We start from the raw sequence: 25,077 nt of genomic DNA on the forward strand, positions 1-25,077 counted from the left end.
CGCACTTAGTTTTTAAGATTGAGAGTTCATTTTTGGCTCCTTTTTTTGTCATTGGCTGAAGTTTAGTATGCAACCATCAGAAATGAAAAAAATTATCATTATCATATATAAATAATGCAATATATGATAGCGCAAAAACGAAATTTCATATATAATTGTATTCAAATCGTGCTGTGCGCAAAACGGTTAAAGATAACAAGTTACTTTTTTCGTTGTAATGTACATTAAATTGCCATCATTTTGGTATATAACACATTGTAAAATGATAAAAGCAACACAGAAAAAATATTATCACAAAATAATGCATGAATTCGTAACGTGCGGACGTAAACAAATATTTTTTTCAAAAATTCACCATAAATCTAAATATTGTCCTAAGGAACTTTCCAATTTCTTTCAAAATGAAGACAAATGATTGAATATTACTATACTCTAAGAGTATTAGCTTACAATTGCAGTTTTCGACCATATCCGACGAGTTAAAGTTGACCGAATGTCGAATTTTTTTATATATATATTTTTTATATGCAATTATTTCGGAAATAAGAAAAGCTACAACCTTCAAATATTTTTCGTTTTATTCTACATGAAATTGCGCACATTTTTATATATAAAACTCTATGAAATGCTTAATATGAAACGGAGCAAATATTCCGAGAATGGTACGTACGCATTTCGGAGATTTGTGGCAGAGAATCCGCGTGCGGAGGGAAGGAGTTTTTTTTTTTTTAAATTCACCATAAATCTAAATATTGTGCTAGAGACTTCGAATTTGTTTCACGATGAAGATAAATGACTGAATATTACTAGACTGTAAGAGTTTTAGCTTACAATTGCGTTTTTCGACCATTTCGGTAGAGTCAAATTTGACCGAAGGTTGAAATTTTGGCAATTATCGTTATTTATATAAAAATATCTCAAAACTGATAAAAGCTACAATCATGAGTATTTTATTGTTGTATTCTACATAAAAATGCGCACATTTTCATATATAATACTTCATGTAACGGCTAATTTACAATGGTACAAAAATTATGTCAAAGTGACAAAATAATTTCCGAGATGTGTCACAGATACTTTTTAGTGCGGCAAGAAAGAAATTCGCGCTTGCGCGCCTGCGTAACGATTTTAAACAAAACAAAACCTTGATCCGTGAACTCCCAGCATCCCCCAAGGCACGTGATTCAAAAGTTTTAGGCTGGTAGGCCTATAAGTATTTTTCCGCGAATTTAAAAAAAAACTTTTGTAAGTCGACGTAAAATACGTCCAGTCGGCACACGGGAGACAAAAAATGTCGACGTAAAATACGTTCAGTCGGCGTAAGAGGGTTAAGCAAAGCCTCATTTCATCTAAAAGGGATAACCATGTAAGCGCATAAGATTTCACAGATCCTGAAACAAACGTGATTGATTCCTGTCTGCATGAGCCTCTACTTCATGAGCCTCTAAGCATGGGTTCTATGTTGCCAGAGCAACTAACCCTGCACTGTGCTCTTCCTCCCACTCAATCATTTAACAGGTGTCGTCTACACTAATTGCTTGTTCTTTTTCAGGATGTGATCTTTTGCATCTATGCATTTACAGGTGCTTATAAGTTCTCCTATCTGCTACAATGTAGTTTGCCAGCTGCAACTCTCATCACAATATTGTTAATATTTTTACTAGGAGGCATTTTAAGAAGAAGTAAATTTTGCAAATGAATCACTAAAATAGAATGAGTATAGAATTCAAGTAAGAATAAGCTATCACTATCTTCATACAGAACCTGCTGCATAAGCTAAGTGCGTTGGCAGCTATGGGGTATAAAGTAGGCTACACTACATGAACTATTTGGTTTTTGTAACTAACTGGAGCACATTTCTTATAAGAGGGTGGGACTCCCAAACTCTGTTAAGCTGAGGTGTTACGATATTGTTCAAGAGAAAATCATTCTCCAAGAATCCACCTTATCTTTTAGTAACAATTTTTTTGGCCTCCTACTGTATTTTCTATGCTCTAATAAAAAAAACCTGATAACATACAGAGAACAAAAGAAAACCTATCTTTCACTAGTAATTCCAGTCAAAATAATGTTCACATCATTACTGCTTGTGCCCAAATGGAAACAGAAAATTAAATGTTTGGGAATTAAACAGGCTGAATGGAAAAATGCTTCCAACAGAGATAATACAACAAAGTTATTTCACGACTTAAATGGGGAGGGATAAGGACACAGGGGCTACACTACGTGAACTGTTTCGGCAGATTTTTATAGGAATACTGTAAGTGCACCACTTATACATCCATAAAAATATCAATGCTTAACACCTCTGAATACCAGATTCTCACAACTAGATATTTTACAAGACATAAACATTAAATATGAACATATAGTAAATGGAATAACAATATCAAATGGTATACTACAAACCCCTTAAAACAATAGATTTGTGCTTATCGCTTCTACTGGATCCATGCATAGTGACTGATGGGATAAATTAATAAACAGATTAATACAGAGGAAGGCATATTTCCCATTTTACCTCCTAAAATGAAAGTTGGAGTCATAGACAAAAGAAAATCAACCATAAAGCACTGAAGCATTTCAGAGAATGACCTGGTTTCTAATGACTAATATCATGATCATGAGAGAGACTTCTTTCTGCATAGTTTTGACACTTGTTCATGGTTGCTGCTTTATCCACTGGAGTGACAAAAGTATGAGGAAAAAGAACTCTTCTGTTGTCATCATGATGGGCTGTGTCTCTCATTTAAAGTCAGTAGTGCAATCACAAGCCGTGCATATTCTTCATTCATAGAGCCAATGACTGCAGTGGTAAGATAATAAAATAAACAGTGGCACTGTCATTTCCAATTAATGTTTGAACAACCCCTAACACTTCATTCAAAGATTATCTACGTTTCAAAAGGGAAAATACGGAGGAATATATAAAGAATACAAGCACAAGATATTCAAAAGAATTCAGAATAGAAAACATCTAAGGATCATCACCCTTCTGATAATATACATTCACAAAACTTTCCAAAGAAAGCAAGGTTTCAAAGCCATAGGTACAAAAAATTACTCTTGAGTTTTTAAATCTGTTAAAAAACACTCATTGTCAAAATATTAGGGATTATTAGCCTACTTTCTTTCCTTTCTTTGAGCTTCGAAGAATGGCTCCCCTCTGATGGCTATTCACCTCCTAAATTTGTATTAAAAAAACAAAAGTAAAAAAGAAAAATTGGGAATAATCATTGTCTAGGAAAAGTGTGTAAAGTATTTCATCAATCCAACATGTGTAATAAAAATCATATATACGTTTAACAGAAAAGAATGGCAGTGGCAAAAATCATTAAATCTACAGACTTTGGAACTTAAGATTTCATCATCAATTAATTATCAAAAGCTAAGGAGTTCCTAAGTTTGCAGTTTTTCTTGACTTTTTGTCACTTATACAATATACAGTCAAAAAATTTTGTAATGTCTCTCTAACACAGGAAACCAAAAACATGTGATGGCATTCCTACTGACACAACCTCTCTCTAAAAACTCATATGACATTATGATGTCTGTAGCATGATTCATTAATCTTGATGTAAAGTCTTTCTGACATTAAAGTAGTACTACTTTTTCCAATACAAAAAAAAAAAAAAAAAAAAAGATAAAAACAGTGCCAAAACAAATTAATATGAAGCCACGAGTAGAATGTGATTATCACAAACATCTCTTACTTTGGGGTTTTCAAATTTGCAATGACGTAGAGGAAGGTAACAAAAGTTGAGAGAGAAAAAAAAAGCGAAAGTTGCGTAAGTCTCCTCAATCAGATGCACCATACTTACAGCATAATAAACACTTTCTTTTTCAGGTAATATGATCTGAAAGAGAGAGAGAGAGAGAGAGAGAGAGAGAGAGAGAGAGAGAGAGAGAGAGAGAGAGAGAGAGAGAGAGAGAGAGAGAGAAATATATGTGTATTCAAACACACTGTTTGTATGTCTATTATATGTACATATAAGTTATATTTGAAAGTATTTTTAGTCACTGCTCTTTCAATTTTCATTCAGTTATGAAGTAAGCAATGAGGTAAAACTAGTTCATAAAATAATAAAAGAATAAACCAACACAAAACACAAAAACTCAGAAATTAAAAAAAATTTCACAAGAATCGGAATAGTACCTCGAGATATGGGTTGACAACATTTCCCGAATGATTATCAACTCATTCACCATTATCGTCATCATTATTCAACTTTTTCAGTGTTCCACTAAGGTTCCAGTCTTCCATATTTAAATATATTTTTCAGTCTGTGAAGTATCTGTGAACACTTGATCTATGCTATTTCCTCACCTACAACAGGATCTTTCTAGCGCACCCAACTACTGCTGCACAAACGTTATCGACATTCTGAGACGCACATACTATTACATCTGTGGGCAATCTTGGCATGAAACTTGAGTGATACTTGTTAAAATCAACAACTTTTCTTAAAATAATATACTACGGCCCCATATCCTAGACGTTCATAACTTGCTTCAGCAACTTACCCTATTGCAATTATTGTACAAATAATGAGTCAGCTGCCCAATTATGTAACCTAAGTGAAAAATACTACAACAATATTTTTCTTCAGTAATTTTTTTACTGATATCAAGTGACTTTAATTTGCTAAAGTAATGAGATAAAATATTCAAGAAAACAATGAAGTAATCTGAAAAAATACAAAAAAACCTAAGAAATAAATTAACAAACACCAAGTTATCTGGGAAAACTTACCTGTGACTTATAATTTTGTGGTCGCATTGCATGCAATGAAATAATATCTATATCTTGAATTTTGTATATGGCCGTACTCTGGATGCTGCAGACTTTGACGCATTTTGTGACCACCACTAAATACAGCTGTGTATTTTCACCTGAAAGTAGTTCATATTTAGTAATTTACAATAAACTGCTTGACAAAGTTCTAAAGCAAATAATTACATAATTAGCTATTTTAAATTAAAGTATAGTACAATACCTCTAATTTCTTTATTGCTTTCATTTATTTCCTCTTCAGTTCCATCATCTATTATTTAAATCATCAATAAATATGAAAAGGTTTGAGCAGTTTGCAGCAACATGCAGAGCTGTATACACCAGGTTCAATCCAGTCAACAGAATAAGTCTATATGCTCCTTAAGATACATACTACATTTACATAACATTTACTACTTAAAATGAAGGCAGAAATATTACACTCAAACCAATAAATATATGTGTATATACATCCAAAACATCGACCATCAAACTACATAAAAAAAACTATTTTACTACAGTAATAATTATAATTTCTACCAGTTTTACCATATATGTAGTACTAGTAGTCATGTATTTATTCAATAAAGTGAAAGAATCATTCTAAAATATATAAGAATTGTATAGTCAAACTCTAACAACATTTAAAATGCTATAGTACACAACTAAAGCTTTTCAACAACATGAGGATGAAGAATAAAAAAGAATATGGATACGTATAAGGATGATTTGTCAATCATATTTTAACAGGATTAACTTCCTAGTCTTGAAAAAAAAGAAAAAAAAAGAGAAGACATTAGTGTATCATGTGAGCTTAACTACTATCCAACATTAACCTATGAAGCTAACAGATTCTACTAAGTTTCCTTCTTTGGATTATAGGCCTTACCTTCCCATGATATCCCTTGAAGCACAGGAAAGTAAGATGTGAATTAGTTACCTTATTTGAACAAAGTATTAAAATAATATACAAATACGGAATCTCATCATGATTTACACTTACAATACGTGACAGCAGTTCATCACTTAAGTGTTTTCTGCAAGTTCCGAGGTGCCAGAATTCAAATAAACTTGCCATTGCATGGTTGTTTACAAAATGTGGAACACGTGGAAAGTAAAAGACAGCAAATTCCAAGACAGTGCAATGCCACACAACATTAAGCTTTTAAACTTAGCATTGCATAGAAATGCATCCTAATACAAAAATAAATCCATTTTCTTAACTAGATATTTTATGCATCAGGGCTCCTTAAATCACTTAAAAAATTTGTACTCGGGTAACACGCACGAGTTAATTTTTCTGGGCTCAGCTCGTGTCGCTGCGCGAAATATCCTTTAATCTATTATTTCTAGGGTAAATGTACTAACACATACCAGAGAATAAATAAATAAAGAAAAAGGTCAGTATAACTGACTCGCTCACTCTCACAGAGAGTGTCGGTATGAACACTATGGCGAGTGAGACCACTACCACGAGCCAAATGCCAATAGAATTCTCCCACTACAAAATCCCCCAAGAGGAGAGCCGACCCACAGAGTGGGCAGCACCTACTACTACTACTCCATCCCATGCTGCCGACTGCTGCGCCTCTGGTGGACATCCTTTTCAGTTAGCGCATACGATACACACGTGCCATTTTCTTCTCTGTGTTTTTTGTGCCCTTTCCTTTGGATTTTATTACCATGGAGCGTGCAGCCATCGCAGCAGCTAAGTTAAGTACTCAGTGTTTATTGCTAAGTGGTTTTTTTCCGGCCCTGAGCACGTATTTGCAGTTTTTTAGGTATAAATACGAACTCTAGGTCGGAAGCATGGCAGCATGGTTCTGCCTCGTGGTGGGTTCGTTCTGGGTCGCCCATACCCAGAACATCCCCTTGCTTATGTACGCTCTATTTTATTTATCCGCTTTGTTAGGGTACGGTCTACACGGTTTTGTCATGCATGCATGTCTTTTACCTTATGTAGGCTCTTCCATCCAGAAACCCTAGCACGGCTCTTAGTATCGGCCTCGGCTAGCTTTGAAGTGGTAGACTTGCCTTCGGGTTAGTCCGTACACTCCTGGATTTTTTCTCCTGCTATATTGTTTTCTTTCTTTCATTTATTATTCATTTATATTATTTATGTGATATTTGTTAGGTTAGTTAGGCGTCTGGCTTTGCTTGAGCCTAGGTCTTGGCCCATTGGGCCTATATGTTACCGCTCTTCAGCTCGGTTGCTTCCCGATACATCTCTCTGATCAGTTGGTTATGTTTCTAGCTTAGTTGTTGTTCTTATCGCCCCGTGGTCCACTACGTGATCACGAGGGCAGCCAGACGCCTGTCCAGTCACCTTCCCCCCTCCCGCTCTTTTCTATAGGGTTCGGGGGGGGTGGGTACGGTCTGCCCATGCTCGCTCCACCATACCCCGAGCCTGGCCTTCCCTCTCTCCCCCCAGGCGGAGGGGGTAGAGGGACGGGACAGACCCAGACTGGACTCGACCTCTCCGGCTTCTCGGTCCGGTCGGATGGTAAGGTGGGGGGGGGACTGGCCTTTCCCCCCTCCATTACTACCCCGTCGCTCCGTTACTAGCCCGAGTCTGTATGCCCTCTTGCTCTTTCCCACCTTACTAGGGCTCCTTTACCACCGGAGACCTGGCATCCAGCGGAAAAGGTTGCTAGTCTACCCACAGGTGGACCGGAACATACAGTTGGTCCCTTCTAACCTCTCCGTTTCACTGAGTTACACACTCCGCCACGCACTGGACTTAGTCCGGTACGTTCGAGTTTTTAGGTTTAAGATCTATTATGTTAAACTATTAAGTTTATCTTAAGTACCTTAAACCATCCCCCCTCCCTTCTTGTCTCACCGGATCCCTCCGGGGTTATAGCCTATTCAGGCGATTAAGGGAGGGGTTATGCCCAAATTTTTTCCGAGCTCCGGCATGCAACGGAGTCTTCTTCTCGTTTAGCCTGTAATGATAGTCTTTAAGATACTCATGTGTCTTTTCACCTTACAGAACCACAACTGTGAGCATCCGGGGTGCGCCGCCACTCTTCAGGACCATGTGGACACGAAGTTTTCTGCAGGTCCCATGCTCCATCGCGCGACTCCGCACGGGGACATCCAGGTCTGGTACCATGAAACATGTACCATTTGTTACGATGGTGAGCAGCTCTTAGACGGGGTAAGTATTCATCTCGGTAGCTGGCTTTCATCTGTTATAGTGCTTAAGTTTACATCAATCACTCTAACTTAAGGTAAAATTCAAGGGGTCTTATAGCCCCTATAATTTTAAGTTAAGCTTTAAGTTAGCTTTAGTTTTAAGTTATTCTTAAATCTAATCAATACCCTCTCTTCCAGGCGCCGGCCGTGAGGGATACCGCACTGGCAACCCTGCGGGCCTGGGTCGGCGGTTTCGGGAAGAACGCCGGCAAGGGTATGCCCATACCTGGAGAAGAGGTTGGCGGTCCTAATCTTCCCGGAGGCAAGGCGACAGGCTACGTCGACCAGTAGAGGCGGCCCCGACTATCGCTTTCATCCAGCAACAGCTGGCTGCCTCGTTGACTGACCAAGGCCAGGACATCTCCTCGGAAGTCGGAAGTCGCGACGTTGGATATCAATGTAGAACCTATGGTAGGTGTGGACGACCTGTTGGTCGAGGTAGGTAAGTTGGACAAAGCCCAAGGGATACCCTTGGGTGCAACTGCTTCTTCTACTCCTGCAACCTCTCCATCCTTCCAAGGCTTTACGGTAACGAATTATATACTTCTCCTGACGCTTCAGTAGACCCAAGGTCAAGGGTCAAGCAGTGAAATCCTTGACGAAGACGTCGTCGTCATCTAAGAAGACGGCTTCGGCGTCATCCTCTTCTCGTAAGTCTCCGGCTAGGAATCCCGGAGCAGAGAAATCTAGCAGCTTCTGGGTACCGGCTCTAAGTCCTCGAGGAGTAAATCCTCCAGGGAGAGATCTCACACTCCAGCGGAGTCGTCAGTTCCGCTACCCTTGGTTCCAGTTCAGAGCCCACCCCTCCACCTCCGCAGCAGCTCCGGCTTTGGACTCCAATGCTGGGCTGTTACAACAGGTGGGCGACCTGGTTGGGTCTCTGAAAAATAGCATGGAGCAAATGATCTCTCGGTTGTCGGATAGGATTACCTCTCAAGACAACATTATAGCCGGACTGAGCCAAGCTCCTCTAGCCTCTCCTCCACCTTTCAGCACAGGTGGAGCCCAGTTTCTTCCCCCGTATGACTCTCTACCTCCGTTCTCAATGAACAACCCTTGGAGAAGTAGGCATTCAGACGTCTCCACCCCTTTCCAAGACGGACTCATTTCTATCCCGGAATGTGGAACTCGGAGGATTGAGGACTTCGAGTTCTACCCGGAAGACCTTCAGCCTCCGTTCATCGGTACGCCAGGCTCACCGCCTCAGCCATGACTCGGGATGATAAGGTTTCCAAAGGAGACAGTCCTCTATTCACGTGACCAGGCTCAAGAGAGAATGGCTCAGGTGTCTAGAGGAAATGGATTGTTCCAATACGAAAATCCAACCTTTCAAGAGCCCGTTCACGATCTTTACGATGGATGAGAGTACCACCCCGCTCCCTTTCCTGACAAAGATCGCAACATCTACCATTCCAGCGGCCCAGAAGGGGATCCCATGCCTCAACTGAAGGAAGCAGATCCTACATCTCCGTTACTTCCTTCAGCGGAGAATTGTGGGAAGACTTACCTAACACCTTCTCTTAGCTGCAAACTCAAACCGGACTGTGCTATGGAGCAGTTTGGTGAGAAGCTACCTAGGCTTCCAGATAGCCTTATTCAGGCAGAATTCGACGCCAAATCGCGGTTAGCCAGGTCTGATTAATTCCATGGCTATGACCGAGGTGGCTACCATGGCCTATGGGTCAGAAAACCGCTCTTCAAGCTTCTTACCAAATCCTTGACTCAAACGGTACAGTCAGATATGTTTGAGTTTGCCACTGCTAGGACAAACTGTAGGAAGCATGTCCTACAAGAAGCAACTATTCGGCACGAGCCGAATAGGTTACTTGCGTCAAGCATCTGGGGAGCAGACCTCTTCCAGAAGCGATGGTGAAGGAGGTTCAGTCAGAGGCTACGAGGTTGAACCAGAGCCTTAAGGACCGTTGGGGTCTTACGGCCAAGAGACGACAGGATCTAGCAGTTATTGGGTAAGGGTCAAAAGGAAACCTAGACGTTTCCAGCCCTACCAGAAAAAGCAGCCACGCTTTTCTCAACAAGTTCCGGTCTGTTCCTTTGGTGCAAACAGCCCAACCTTCCACCTCAAAGGCTCAATCGCAGCCGATTTACTTATCTCCCCTCAGCCTCAGCCCTCCACCTCTTACGCCCTCTCTCCAGCTTACAACCAAGCCTTCGAGTCAGCTTCACAGAAGTATGACCGCTCGGGTAAGGGGGGCAGAGGTAAGCGTTCCTTTCGTGGGCAGAGATCGGGGGGAGGAGGTCCCTTTAATAGGGGGAAAACAAAAATTTCAGGGGGGGTAGGGAGGCCGAGGAGGCTACCAGAACCAATGAGGAATTTCAGGTAGGAGGGAGGCTGTTTCCACTTTCGCCATCGGTGGAACTTCAGCAAGTGGGCTCAGAGCATTGTGTCAGGCCTGGGTTTTTGGAGCTGGTTAACGAACCCACCTCCATCCAGACCTTTCCGCCAACTTCCTTCCAAGGAATTGACGGAGTATGCGGAGGATCTCCTTCAGAAAGGTAGCTATAGCGAGAGTCAAAAGGTTAAAATTTCAAAGACGCTTGTTCAGCGTGCCAAAGTAAGGCTCACAAAAAAGAAGGGTAATCTTAGACTTGTCCCGCTTAAACTTGGCCAATTCGCGTGCGACAAGTTCAAGATGCTCACGATCTCGCAGGTGCGGACCTTACTTCCCCGTGGGGCCGTCCACCACCTCTATCGATCTTACAGACGCTTACTATCATATCCCTATTGCAAGACACTTTCCGTCCGTATCTGGGCTTCAAGATAGGAGCCGACATTCTCCTTCAAGGTAGTTTCCTTTCGGGCTCAACGTGGCACCCAGGGTGTTTACGAAGCTGGCGGAAGTAGTAGTTCAACAACTCAGATCGCAAGGGATTATGGTAAGTAGCGCTATCACAAACGATTGGTTGATCTGGGCTTCAACAGTCGAGGAATGCAACAAAGCAACACTGAAAGTAATTCAGTTCCTGGAATATCTAGGCTTCAAGATGAACAGGACCAAGTCAAGACTCACCCCAGAGTCAAACTTTACAGTGGCTAGGCATTCAATGGAATCTACCTCCCATACTCTGTCGATTCCATCATCCAAAAGAAAGGAAATAGCGAAGTCAGTCAAACAATTTCTGAGTCGCAAACTGGCATCAAGAAGATCTCAGGAAAGGATCTTGGGTTCTCTCCAGTTTGCATCAGTGACGAACATCCTAATGAAAGCCAAACTGAAAGACCTAACCAGAATCTGGCGCTCACGAGCAAACGTCAGGTCCAGGTACAAATTATCCTCAGTCCCTCTGATTCTAAAGATCGTCTCCGGCCGTGGGCGAAAAGTCAAGAACTTGTCCCGGTGTCAGTGCCCCTTCAGTTTCCATCCACCAGGGATCACCATCCACACAGACGCGTTCATTAAGCGGTTGGGGAGGATATTCCCAGTTCAAAAAGGTTCAAGGAACGTGGTCACCTCAGTTCCGTCAGTTCATATAAAACGATACTGGAAGCAATGGCAGTGTTCTTGACTCTAAAAAGGTCACGCCCGCCAAAGTATACTCCCACATAAAGCTAGTCCTAGACAGCGCAGTGGTGGTACATTGTGTAAAAAGAGGGGAGGCTCCAAGTCACGTCATCTAAATCATGTCATGATAGCCATCTTCTCCCTGGCGGACAAGTTCAGTGGCATCTCTCCTCCACTCATATAGCTGGAGTGAGAAACGTCATAGCAGACTGCTATCCCGATCAGTACCTCTAGAGTCGGAATGGTCACTGGACAACAGTTCGTTCCAATGGATTCTTCAGAGAGTTCCAGGTCTACAGGTGGATCTCTTCGCATCTCAAGCGAACCACAACTCCCCGTGTTATGTGGCCCCCAACCTGGACCCTCTGGCCTATGCCACGGACGCCCTGGCTCTAAACTGGAACAACTGGGAGAAGATTTATGTCTTTCTCCCCGGTGGAAGCTCGCTCATGAAAGTCTTAAACAAACTCAGGACATTCAGGGTCAAGTGGCTCTAGTAGCCCAGACTGGCCGAAGAGCAATTGGTACCCTCTCATTCTGAGCTGGGTCTTCGCCCTCTTCGGATCCCCAATCCCAGGCTCTCCCAGTCAGTACAAACGAAGTCTGTGTTCGCTTCCTCAGGGATTCTCAAACCCTAACTTTATGGATTTCATGAAGTTTGCAGCGAAAAGGGATGCGAATATTGACCCTCAGAATATTCTCTTCTTAGAATCCGATAAAAGAGATTCAACTTTGAGACAGTATGATGCTGCTGTCCAGTTAGCAACCTTCCTGAAAGAATCAGATATTAGAATCATGACAATCAATTCAGCTATAACCTTTTTCAGGTCCTTATTTGAAAAAGGCTTAGCAGCTAGCACAATTACGACAAACAAGTCAGCCTTGAAAAAGATTTTTTCAATTTGGATTCAACATAGACTTGACAGATTCTACTTCTCGTCTATTCCCAGGGCATGTGCTAGACTTAGACCTTCGGTAAGGCCTACGTCAGTATCATGGTTCTTAAACGATGTTCTAAAGCTGGCTTCAGAAACTGATAATGACACATGCTCGTTTATAATGCTCTTAAGAAAAAAACCCTATTTTTATTAAGCTTGGCCTCAGGAGCTAGAATTTCAGAACTGTCGGCGTTATCCAGAGATCCGGATCATATTCAGTTCCTTCCCACAGTGGGAAGTGCTACTTTCTCCGGAACGTAGCTTTATAGCAAAGAATGAAGATCCTTTGATGAGGTGGGAACCATGGAAGGTACTACCCCTTCCACAAGATCTATCTCTTTGCCCAGTTTCAGCCTTACGAGCCTTTCTATCTAGGACCTCCTCATCCTCATCGGGTCCTCTCTTTAAGAGAGAAAAAGGTGGTACGTTTATCTATTAAGGCATCAGGAAACAACAATCCTGTACTTCATTAAACCAAGCCAATCCTGGGGACTCTTTCCCAAAAGCACATGATGTCAGGGCAGTAGGCCACCTCAATTAACTATTTCCAACATATGAACTTCGATGAGTTGAAAAAATTTAAAAAGTATACTGGATGGAAATCGCCGGACAGTGTTCAAACGTCATTACTTAAAGTCCTTGGAAGCTCTGAAATTTTCAGCAGTTGCAGCGGGAACATAGTTTCCCCTGACTCTGACTAATCTTTAGTAGAAGATCCAGTCCTCCTTTCTAACCTGCCTTCACCCAACAGTTCGTCTTCCTTTTCCTGCCTTGTTCATTTTACGGTCACCTTGTGTCCTTAGCTGCTTTTATGATGGATGTAGTGGGTGTCCCTTATTTTTTTTTTGCTAGGGACACTCACATTGATGATGGTTATTGATCTCGTGGATGTTCATCTCCTTAAATTTTTTATGCTAGGAGATACATCTTATTATAATGGTTACGGGTTTTTGTATATTAAGTCGTATACATTCCTTTATATATTATTATTGTTGAGTTTATTTTATTCAACTTTTCTGTTAATTGCTTTAGAATGTTTTGATACATAGCTTTACACAGATACCATTTTTGTACATATATGATATATTTCTCCTGTATATATGTATATTACCCTTAAGTTAAGAAATATTATTAGAATTAAGTGAATTTTAAGTAATATTTCTATTTTGTATCACTGTGTATATGTATCCTTATTAGCAATTATATTGATTTATTTTATTTTATCTTTTATTTGAGACCTCTTTATATTTTGTTTAATTTCTTTACAATCTTGTGGCTATTTCTCTGTACGATTTCGCGCAGCGACACGAGCTGAGCCCAGAAAAGGGATTTTTTGACGTAAGGAAAAATCTAATTTCTGGGCACGATTGGCTCGTGTGTCGCCAGCGAAATCATCCAGCCCAATACCCATTCCCATCGCCAAGATTGTCTGCTAACTTCAGGATGGCCACCAGAGCGCAGCAGTCGGCAGCATGGGGATGGAGTAGTAGTAGTAGGTGCTGCCCACTCTGTGGGTCGCTCTCCTCTTGGGGGATTTTGTAGTGGGAGTATTCTATTGGCATTTGGCTCGTGGTAGTGGTCTCACTCGCCATAGTGTTCATACCGACACTCTCTGGGAGAGTGAGCGAGTCAGTTATACTGACCTTTTTCTTTATTTATTTATTCTCTGGGTTTATTGTGTTAGTACAAATTTTACCCTAGAAATAAGAGATTAAAGGATATTTCGCTGGCGACACGAGCCAATCGCCCAGAAATAGATTTTTCCTTACGTCAAAATCCCTTTTCAGGAACAAAATGCATTTTTTTTCATAAAAACCCATTAGTCATAACTAGCCCATAATCACGGCCTTTAAAGTGTCTAAATGCTACACTCCTTATGAAATGGAGGAAGAAGAAAGCCCTCACAGTGTATGCACAGTTGGATATCCAGATCCCCAGCAGCAATCAATTTGGTATTCATACTTTCTGACCCATGTGCTGCAAGAAAAGTGAGGTTATATGGCACAGATAAGTATGATCAGCTTATTCTTGGTTTTAAAAACCATCTCATAAAAAAATCTTACTTATAATTAGCCAGGAAAATGTGAAGAAATTAGCTCTAGTACAAACAGCTAGAAGTGTCATCCGAGGAATGAACAAAGTGGTCTCTATTGTGACACATGAATACTATACTGACTACTATAGTCTCTGCCAGCACATACACAGTAATAACTACAATAGACTTTATTTCAGAGGAATTGTAGCATCCAAAGACATTAAGATCACAAAGGGTATATGTAAATGGTTGTTGTGAAACAAAGCTATGGATATAACTTTGCTCAATACAGTTTAACATTGAGGTTTCTTGTTTTACCTGGTTTCTATGAAAAGCATTAATTAGCTTTCTACAAGTCCTTAAACTAAACTGAACCTCTTTCATATATCTATAGTACAAATTAATTTACCTATCTGAACAGTCACTCTCCTCCAACAAAAATCCCTCATCAAAATAACAGGGAATAATCAGATTTTACAGCCATACTCTTCCAGTTATTATTAAAAAGGAAGATGACACCTAAAAAATAATACCACCATCAGAGCTGCAGCATCCAATTGACAACAGTACATCAACTGCAGAACTTTGCCTGCTAGAGGATGAATATAGTAACCACCTTCCCTACAAAATATGAGGTGCAACTAAAAGACATCCTTTCTATGTAATATCTTTCAGAATGCAACCCAGAACTAACATTCAGACTTCACATTGTGGCAGTCTAGGCACTGCAAAGCTTCATGAAGTTACATATTCTACTAATAACCAAAGAAGATGTAGATGACAGTCATCTAAGGCCACCTAATACCTTAAATTGTCAACATAGGGCTGTTTCAGCAGGCCATCTTCTTAATCTAATGTGGTAGAAAAGCATGCACATCCTAGCTAATCAATATACAGATCCTGGAAAACACAGAACTTATACTGAAAGAACTACAGAAATAATGACCATCTACTTATATTCTTAAAATAGAGATCAAGTGCTGTGGGGTTGTCAATAACACACACTTCATCCCTTCTTTTATAAATCTGACCCAACACAGGTGCTTTCCAAAACTGCAACAGACAGATAAAAAGAAATCTCTTTAATTATAACAGCCTGTGTCGGGACATAAACAAGCATCACTAAGTCATCCTACCTAAAGTCTACTGTTTTATAAGAGAAAACTAAGGGCATGGCTGCCAAAGTTAAGACTGGTCACAGGAAGACAAGAGGAGAGCTTGAAACTATCATTACAACCCTGAACACCTTGTTCCTACAACTAAAACCAAAAATTATGAAATTACTCTTGATAGACACACTTACTGTACATGTGCCATTGTAAGCATAACCACATCTACTGAATCATAATGTAAGATTAACAAATATCAAGAACAAAAGCAAGTGTGAAAAAGACATATACATTTTACACATTCAAAAACATGCAAAAGATTTTTATGAAAGATAAAAAGGTACACTGTACAGTTGTTTTACATATCTATCATTACACCTTGAAAAATCTATAGGTTAAGCATGCTGTCAGTAAATAGGGTATGATACCCGACTCCCTCTATTGGGACAAAAAAACTTCAAAGAAGGGAAAAGTATCATTCCAATTGTTTTACTTACATCCACACAAGTTGAAAAAAAGGCTGGAAATCTATAGGGGAAAAAAAACCTTTTCAGTCAATTGGGTAGGTTCACAAAAAAAAACCCCAAAAGGGGGGGATTTAAACAAAAAACCATTTTTCAACTAAGGGTTCAATAATGCTATAATTTAATTAACTATTACCAAGCGGTTTTCTAAAAAACCTGGTTTGGGCAACCCGCCCCGCCCCTGGAGGTGCTTCCAAGGTTGACGCCCCAACAAGGGAATAGGGGAGGGAAATTATATTTAAATGTTTTAAAAATATCTGGTTATTCTTTTTCATTAAAATTTTTTGCAAGGGGGGGACAACAAGGGAGTTACGTCTCTTTCGATTATTTTGGGGGGGGGACAATTTTTTTAAACTTAGGGGAGGGGTAAATTCCAATAATAATTTTCCTTTTCCATTTTTTCAAATTTTCATTGGGGGGTTTGATTCAGTAATTACTTGGGCCTCTTTTTTTTATTTTTTTGGGAAATTTCCGTATACTGCTAAAATCTTCTTTTTTAACTAGTTGCCTTAGCTTGGAAAATGGGGACAACCTTCAAGTTTTTTTTTCTTTTTTTTTTTTTTTTTTCTTTTTTTAAGGGGGCTTATGGAACCAAACACTTTCCTTTCAACGAAACCCACCCTTTTTTCCTCACAAGTTTTAATTTTTCCAAGTTTATTGTTTGTTTTATTTTAGCTTTGCAAAACACAAAATTCATTGGCTAAATAAAAAAAAACTTATATTTTTAATTGAATTTTGATTTTCACCCGGAATCCGCCAGGTATTTCGGGGAAAATACTTTAAAAAAATTTTAATAATAATTTTTTTTTCAAGTCTTGATATATTGGAAATTTCCCATAAAAACAAAAAATTATGTTTAAGTAAAACCCGCCCCTTTTTTTCCAGTAACTTTTTGGACTGGCTTCTATGAAAAAATTTCTTTTTCCAGGGTCCTTCATAAGTGGTTGAAAATGGTAAACTGACAAATTAACTTAATTTTCTTTTATTACTTTTAGTAAGATTTTTATTTTTTATTTTTTCATTATTTTCCTCTCTCTTTTCTTCTCTGGAGACCTGGAATACTTAAAGTTGGTATAATGTTGTTTGCGTTATGAATTGAAGGAGTTAGTATTATTCTTCTTGGGTTTTAAACTTAATTTTTCTTTAAGTTCCTGGCAATTTTTCCAATTGATTATTAGCCAGAGTAGGCTTGCCTTGGGTGGACCCCACCTTTTTTCTTAAAAACCTTTTCTGATTTCCCTCTCACAAAAAAGCAAAAGCAAGGGAATAAATTGAGGGGCTGGATTCAAATTGACAAGTTTTTGAATATGGCCTTCCTCCGTTTGGGATTTTTTACTATTCTGTTTTATGAAAGGTTCACCTGTGGAACCACCAAAAAAACCGTTATAAGTTGATTGCTGGTTGTGTATGCTGTAAAACAAAAACAAGGTCAACCGCCCAAAGACGTTAAACAAGTTGGGGCGTTGGCAGTTGGCAAGTTCAAAAAAAAAGAGTTAACCAACCCGTATCTTCTAGAAAATATTCCCTTCTTTGATTGGGGGCCCTTGTTTGGGTCTTAAAGGGAAAGGCCAGGGAAATAAACCCATAATCAGCTTTCTTTGGGCCCCATTAACGATGCTGTGTGGTAGCGGGGGGGCCAATTTTGGAAAACACGGCCCACCCACATCCCGGTCAGATTCCAGTTTCGTTTACGGGGGGGGCCCAATTAATGAGAAACAGGGGTACCAAAACCCTGGGGTCGCGGGGAGGATGGGGCCCCATGGGCCCCAGTTTGCCCCCGCAAAAGGTCCATTTTTTCCCGCCCGTTGCGGCCAAAACTACACCAAAGACGTTGGGCAGTCGGCCATGAGTGGTCAAATGAACGTCTAACAAACCCTGTCCGGTCCGTGTTTGGTGGCACTAGTTAGTAGTTAATCTCACCTTTTGGCCGATTTCCCCCCGTTTGTTGGCCACCTTAGTTATAGTTAAACGTTAATAAATTAATTTTACATGCCACCCACCTGTGTAACGCCTAAGGAAAGAAAAAAAGGGGGGCGAATACCACCTGTGGTTAACAAACGTTTCAATTGAAGAGTTTATTTTTTGCCATTATTTTTGCTCCCTTTACCCCATTCAGGCATGCAACGTAAAAAAATTTATCTCCTCTCTTTTTGTTTTTTTTCCGTTTCCATATCCCGAACCCACAAATGGGTGACCGGAAGAAAGATTTCAGGTTCCAATAGAATACTTAAATTTTGCCTGAGGCCAGGACTTAACCAGAAATAAAACAAACTTAAGGCCATAATCTGAGTACAATAATCCAGAGGATTTGTGGATCCCAGGGTTAAATGACTTTCAAATCATTATTGGAATTCCAGTGCAGGTGGATTGAAAACGGGATATAAAGTCTTAATCAACCCAAATTTTGTGCTTTTACTTGGGAAGGTCGGTTGGCTTATAGGAATTAAAAAACCAGTGCAGCGATCGTACGGGTTAGTTGACTTTTATAATTCAAACAGGTTAATGGTGACTCTTCACCCAATATGGTGGGCTTGTGGACATGTTCCCCAAAAGGCGGGGTTTTATGATTTTGATGACGATGGGGAACCCTCCCATTGCCCTGCTTAAAAAGCAAGGGGGCATTTCTGCCGGATTTTTTTCTTTGGTCAGGCCAGTTTTTCAGTCAGTAATTAAACATAACTAATGCTAAAATTACTCTTCAAAAAAGGTATCGTTCACCAAGGGGGGGGGGGGGGGACAACCTCAATTTAGTGAAAATTTCAATAAATTTTCGGTTGGACCTTTTTTTTATTATTTTAAAATAGGAAAAAAACCAGGGGTGGGGACCTACCCATTAAAAAAATGGGGTGGGACAGGATTTACTAAAGCAAAGGGAACAAACGTCAACCTGTGAGGGACAACTTAGTTTTTTCTTAATAATTGAAAAACCTGGTTTCAAAGTTGAAATGTCAACGTGCTCAAGCTATAAGAAAAAATTAAAGATTGGGGGAACCTCATACAGGAAATACGGGATCAAAAGAAGGTATTTTTAAGTTGTTTTGGGCGGCTTCACGGGGGGGAAACCTGTGGAAAGATTAAAAAAACCAGCCCTATCCCATTGTGTTTTTTGGTTATTTGTGGTCAAACAAAAACAAGTCCCCAAATCTGAGGGTCAATGCATTCCTAAAAAATAAATTAAGTAAACCATTTCTTTTCAAACCAAAATCGGCATTTTGCAGGTCTTCAAGGGAAAAAAAAAAGGGGACGTTAAATTAATTTTGCAAAAAGATTTTTAACTTGAGCAAAAACACCACTCAAAAGCAAGGCCATTTTGCTTTTTCCAAAAAAAAAGCAGGAGGTAACGTTGTCTGGAAAAAAAAGCTAAAAAATTTGCCAATCTTTATGAAGTATCGGAAAGAATTGGATTCGGTCTTGGAAAGATGGCAAAAGTCCCCCAACCAAAGGGACTCTTGCTGGAAAAATTCTATTTTATTTTGGGCCACCCGCTTGCAGAAAAAAAAAAATGGGTGAAGACTTACAAAATCAAAAGGCTGCCGCACCCCAAAGTTTTCTTTGTTAATTTTCCATTTGATGCAAAACCTTGAGGTAAAAAACGGTTAAGGGTAAAAAAAACACTTGGCTATTACCCAGTACCTAATTTTGAAGGAGGGGGGGGGAAAACAAAAATTTTTTTCCTAACACTAATTTATTCGTCGATATTCAACGGATCAACATTTCTTCAAAATGCCAAGCCTACCAAAATAAAAATATTGTCATTTTTGTCAGAATTAATGGGGGGGGGACCAGAAAAAATATTCCCAAGTAAGCTTTGGACATAAAACCTGGATGGTTTGTACAAACAGGTTATCCCCCAAAATGGCAGGGATTCTTATTCTGCTAAATTAATAACATTGGCAGAGATTTTCCCTTATTTCAGAAAACAAACCCCAAAGAAAGAAAGTTTATGTTCATTCAAAGGCAAAACCAAAAACCTTCCGCCCTTAACCGTTCATTGGGCCCGGATGGTTTTCACCATAACGGTATTGTTTTAATGGGGTTCCTGTTGTTGGCATCTTAACAAAAAAATCTTGACAAACTTTCCCTATTCAAGAAAAAAAAAGTTATGTTCACAACATGTAATAAAAAAAAAATCCCTCTTTTAAAATTCCTAAAAGTATAAAAGGAAAGATTGTACCAATGACAAGTGGTCTGGTTCTTACCCTAACACTGATAAACGATATGGATAACAATGTCAAAGCATAAAAAGTCCGTTTCCTAGTCACCTTAAGGTGGCCAGTATAGTTTTTTATTTAACCCCGCAGAAGCAATCTTTGGCTTTGGAAATGGTAATAACTTATGTTCTCAGTCAAGCAAATAATGCTTATACACTGCCTTTCTTTCTTACACTAGTGAACCTATGACATTTACATATGGACCACGACTATATCTTCCAACAGTTCTTTCTTCTTCAATCCAAATCAACTCTAGAATTTTTACACATCTGGCTTTTACCTACCTCTAATTTTAGGGACACTAAATCTCTCGTACCCTCTGAAATATATCATCTTTTTGTTTTTTTTTTCTTTTCTTTAAACCAATCCTTAAATTATTTCCTGTTAATCAACCTTTCTCCAACCTTTCTCCAATCTTAAAATTTCTCCTAACATTTCAGTACAAAAATAAGCTTGGTGTGCGGGTCTCTAGATGAAACAGCTAGAGGCCTCATTTGTCCAAATAATTTGCCATCATTCCTCGTTTTAATGTTATAGTGTCCTGAATACTTAGAACCACCAAGGACATCATCACAAGAGAAATTAGCACTCGTGACCACACCAACAGATTCTCCCGCCACTCTGGTAACAGTAAAAGTATCAGAGACCAGTGTTTCTTGAACAAGAGAAGGAAACAGTTTCATCACAAGAAAAATTAGCAATCGTGACCACACCAACATATTCTCCTGCCACTCTGGTAACAGTAAAAGTATCAGAGACCAGTGTTTCTTGAACAAGAGAAGGAAACACTCATGGGAAATCCTGATGGGTAGCAATAAGAAAAACTTCCAACAACCCCTACTCCTTCTTCATTGGTTTGAAGACCAAGAAAGGGGATAGCAGGAAGGACAGAAAGTAACCCTAAGTACTTTACTCCCCTGAAGAGGTTCACACGAGCAGTTCACTCTAGCAGAAAAAAGAAGGTATGAGTCTTTCTTATAATAATAATGAATAATGTTCCTCTGGCATACAAACCTAGTCTTGCTGGAAAGACAAAAGTTAGTATCTGATACATACAATTATAAAACTTTCACAGCATGGCAAAGCTGAAAACTTTTGTACAAGAACTTGTATACGAAAGAATACTGCTGAAGCATGTGATACAGTGGTCCCCCCGTATTTGCGGGAGATGTGTACCAGACGCCCTGTGAATAGTTAGAACCTGCGAGTGTTTGGAACCCTATAAAAACGCTAAAAACAGCCTATTTTGTTAGTTAAAACTCAAGAAGAACCCACTAAAAATTTTCATACTTGGTTTTTTTAATAGTTTTATCACAAAAAGTGCATTCTATGATGAAATTGATAAAACCCAGGAATTTGTGAATATTTCTCATGGCAAAATACCGCGAATGTGCGAATTTTCCGCGAATAATGCGGGGAAATGTTCCCGAGAGAAATCCGCGAATCCGGAGAACGCGAATATGGGGGGTCCACTGTATATGTACATCAAAAAGTTAATCTTACTACTCGAGTAGCAAACACACCAAACACAAAGGTAACAGGGAGAAAAATGGAGTTGACTGACAAGTGAGTGAGCAGTTCCCCCACCCCTCACCCACTTGCCAAAAGTTAACTACCTTGATGTCACACTTCAGTAACTGTCACTGAAGGATACTCATAATAAACAAGGGGGTTAGTACTACTCAAGGAACAAAATAGTATATAAAATGGAACCTTTGCTACATGAATATCTCATTACTTTGGTGGTGAAGTAGGTAACTACGTATTCCTAGCCAGAAGCAAACAACTGTAAATCAGTAAGTTTCCATCCCTTTATGAACTGCACAAACCTAGCAAATAACAGCTTATAACATTAAATAAAGTCAAAAGAACTTACTGCTGTTCAAGTAGTCAATAAGTAAAAGTACAAATCATTCTTGAAAACAAATTCAACAAAACATTTACCCACACTTTAACAACAAAATGTCTTTGGATTTGCCCTAAATACTGGTACTACTATCAATCAACTGAAAATATGTTTGATGGTTTTTTAAAACACAAAAGACACCTCTGATCAAATGGGCAACAAAGTCAAATGAAGTGCAATAAAAGAAGTTAATGACACAAAATTTTTCCACCCATTGTCACTAAAACAAGTAACCTCCAAAGGTAGTTTGTTCACTGCAAAAGATTACAGGTCAGATCAAACATAACAAAAGGTACATCAAGGTTCAAACGTTACTATGTTACCCATTGTTCCCCACCAAATAAAGCAGTCTACAGGTATTTTGAAAGAAAACACATTTTTTTCTTCTTTATCAATGTCATAGTCAGGGGAATCTGAAAACAGTGAAAACATACGACAGGGAGAAAGTGCAAGGTGTATTGCTAAGAATTCCCATCCCAAATCTAAAGAGCAATTTGGGAGGGAAACTACATGAAAATTCATATTCTTCAGTGAAAGGTAAGGTTACCATAAAAGGCACCAAAATTAAAGCTAAGTAGACAATGATTTCTCATCATTATATGAAGTAAATCAATAAAGTCCATGAAATTTGTCAAGAGTATTAAGCAGAGGTTGAAAAGATAATCAGCCAATCATACAAGTAAAATTAGTATGCCCTTTCACCACTTCCAGAGGTAGTGGGGGGCATAAGAAAAATGAATAGAGATACATATTCAAATGATGTAAATGTATGCAGAGAAAAGTGCTCAAAAAGATTCACAGGCAACTATAATTTCATTGAAGCTTTAGAAAATTTTCAGTTCCAACATGCAAGACTAATATTTAGTCTATCCTTAACTATAACAAACTAACGACTACAGTGGTTACGAAAAAATCTTGCAATTGCAAAGAAAATCAACAGTACTGTATGTATTCAAATGGTTTTATTCTCTTTTCAGACAAAATCCACTAAATTTGGATCACCCTACAATCCATAAAAAGGTAACACAGAGTGATGGGGAAGTGTTTACGAGCCTATGTCCTAAACAAAAACAAAATTATGGTATATACAGTACTGCACATGAATTTCACTGCACATAACACTGCCTAAGCTGTAAAACGTGTCGTTCATCATTTGCTCCATAATCCCATCCCTCAAAAAAATAAAAAAATAAAAAGATTCACACACATCAAAAAATCCAGAAATAGGTAGGATCTCAATCAACCTAGTTTTACTTACATGAATAATCAATAGCGAACTCCATGACTGGAAAATGGATGGCTACCAAAAGATGATTCGTGTCAAAAGGTGACAGGGTGAGAATGATCGTGACAATCAGCAGCTTACAATATTTCAAAACTTGCTATTTACTCTTGTGAGTTCAAGCAATGTTGAATAGCATCAACTTGCTCGTTAGTTGCAACAATATGTTCTTAAATCTTTAGGAAATTTTATTAGAGAAAATGAAAGATGCTCATGCACTAGCATTAATGATACATAACTTCAAATCATAGTGAAACATGGTTGTTAGTAATCAAAGCAGTTTTTTTTAAATAATACAAGGAAGTTAATTTTCTACCTCACATGATAGCTACTTGAAATACAATCAATCATCAAAGAATATGAAAATACAACATACGTACTAAAGCCTTTCTCCAATCTTATTTCTTTATAAGTGAATCTATTCTTCCCTAACTTTTCACCCTAGATATCACAGCTAACAGGGCATTCTCAAACAAAATGATTCAAGCAAAAGGGTCTGACACATCAGTGAAATAGTACAGAGGTCATTCAACTTAGCTCTCTCAACATGAAAAATAATACTGAATTTATATGCCAAAGTATTTTGGTAGCAATGATTGCCAATAACTTTCTTTTGTTGCTAATATACATAAATAAAAATGTCCACAGATTATAATGTATAGGGGTCAATGAAGGTAACAAAATAAAAAATGAACACCTGACCGATGCATTCCTTCATGTCTTTTACAGATAACACATCCCTTCAATGTATAATTTTATGAAAAGACACTGAACCAATTGGGTACATATGTATATTCTATCTGTAATGAGATGGAGGAAAATCTTATGCAATGATTTTACTGGATGTAATCTTAAGAGGATGAGCCTTCCTTTCACATGAGACAAAAGATATGAAGGACAACCTAATTCTTTGTTAAAAAAGCTATGAATTACACATACATCACTCATAAGCCCCTAGTACACTATTGCAGTGATTTGGCTATAGAGTTATGCTCACTACAGTTTTTTTTCTCAGTTTCCTTATTTCTATTAGTTCCAACGAAAGAGCGGAGTCTCTACAAATTAATATTGCATCTTCATTATGTATCGTTTCATACAAAGTACTAATACAATATAAAAGTGTAATCCAAAACCACCTTTACCAAATGGCCTGAAAATTCCATGCACAATCATAGAGTAAATATTAACATTATAGTACAGTACAGTACTTCCAATTACAGTACCTCATTTATTTTACGCATATACTATTTAAAGCCTACAAAATTACAATAAAAATACAATAATAAAGGATAAAGCAAGCATTCTTGGACAATACCAACAAAACTACCATACTGAATAGTTATGTGCATCATTTCCCTGAAAGTGTGATTCCTTATTCTACTTAAGTGTGCAAAATAAATGGAAATCAAGTACGTAAAATGGTATGTTACACAAAAAATTAATTTTTGAGGAAAATCTGCCTGAGGCTGTAAATGAAGATATCAATGGAACTTACCTTAAACATACAGTAGTACATAACAGCACAGTGTAGTTTACACTCGCAAAAATACATAAATCTAAGCCCCAATACATATCAACC

The 25,077-nt window shown here is 38.7% G+C and overlaps 1 protein-coding gene across 1 annotated transcript in view; it reads right to left on the reverse strand.

Moving 5' to 3' along the window:
* Positions 1–23,499, reverse strand: part of LOC135209518 (synaptojanin-1-like) — a gene marked incomplete at its 3' end in the record, with an annotated part of 90,185 nt that extends 66,686 nt beyond the window's left edge. Inside the window, 4 exon segments of the mRNA XM_064242172.1 lie at positions 4,754–4,893; positions 5,664–5,678; positions 22,540–22,629; positions 23,475–23,499. Of these exon segments, the coding sequence (XP_064098242.1) occupies positions 4,754–4,893; positions 5,664–5,678; positions 22,540–22,629; positions 23,475–23,499 (270 nt within the window).
* Positions 23,500–25,077: the final 1,578 nt, after the last annotated feature.

Source organism: Macrobrachium nipponense, chromosome 38, assembly GCF_015104395.2.
Source record: "Macrobrachium nipponense isolate FS-2020 chromosome 38, ASM1510439v2, whole genome shotgun sequence".
Taxonomy (NCBI): domain Eukaryota; kingdom Metazoa; phylum Arthropoda; class Malacostraca; order Decapoda; family Palaemonidae; genus Macrobrachium; species Macrobrachium nipponense.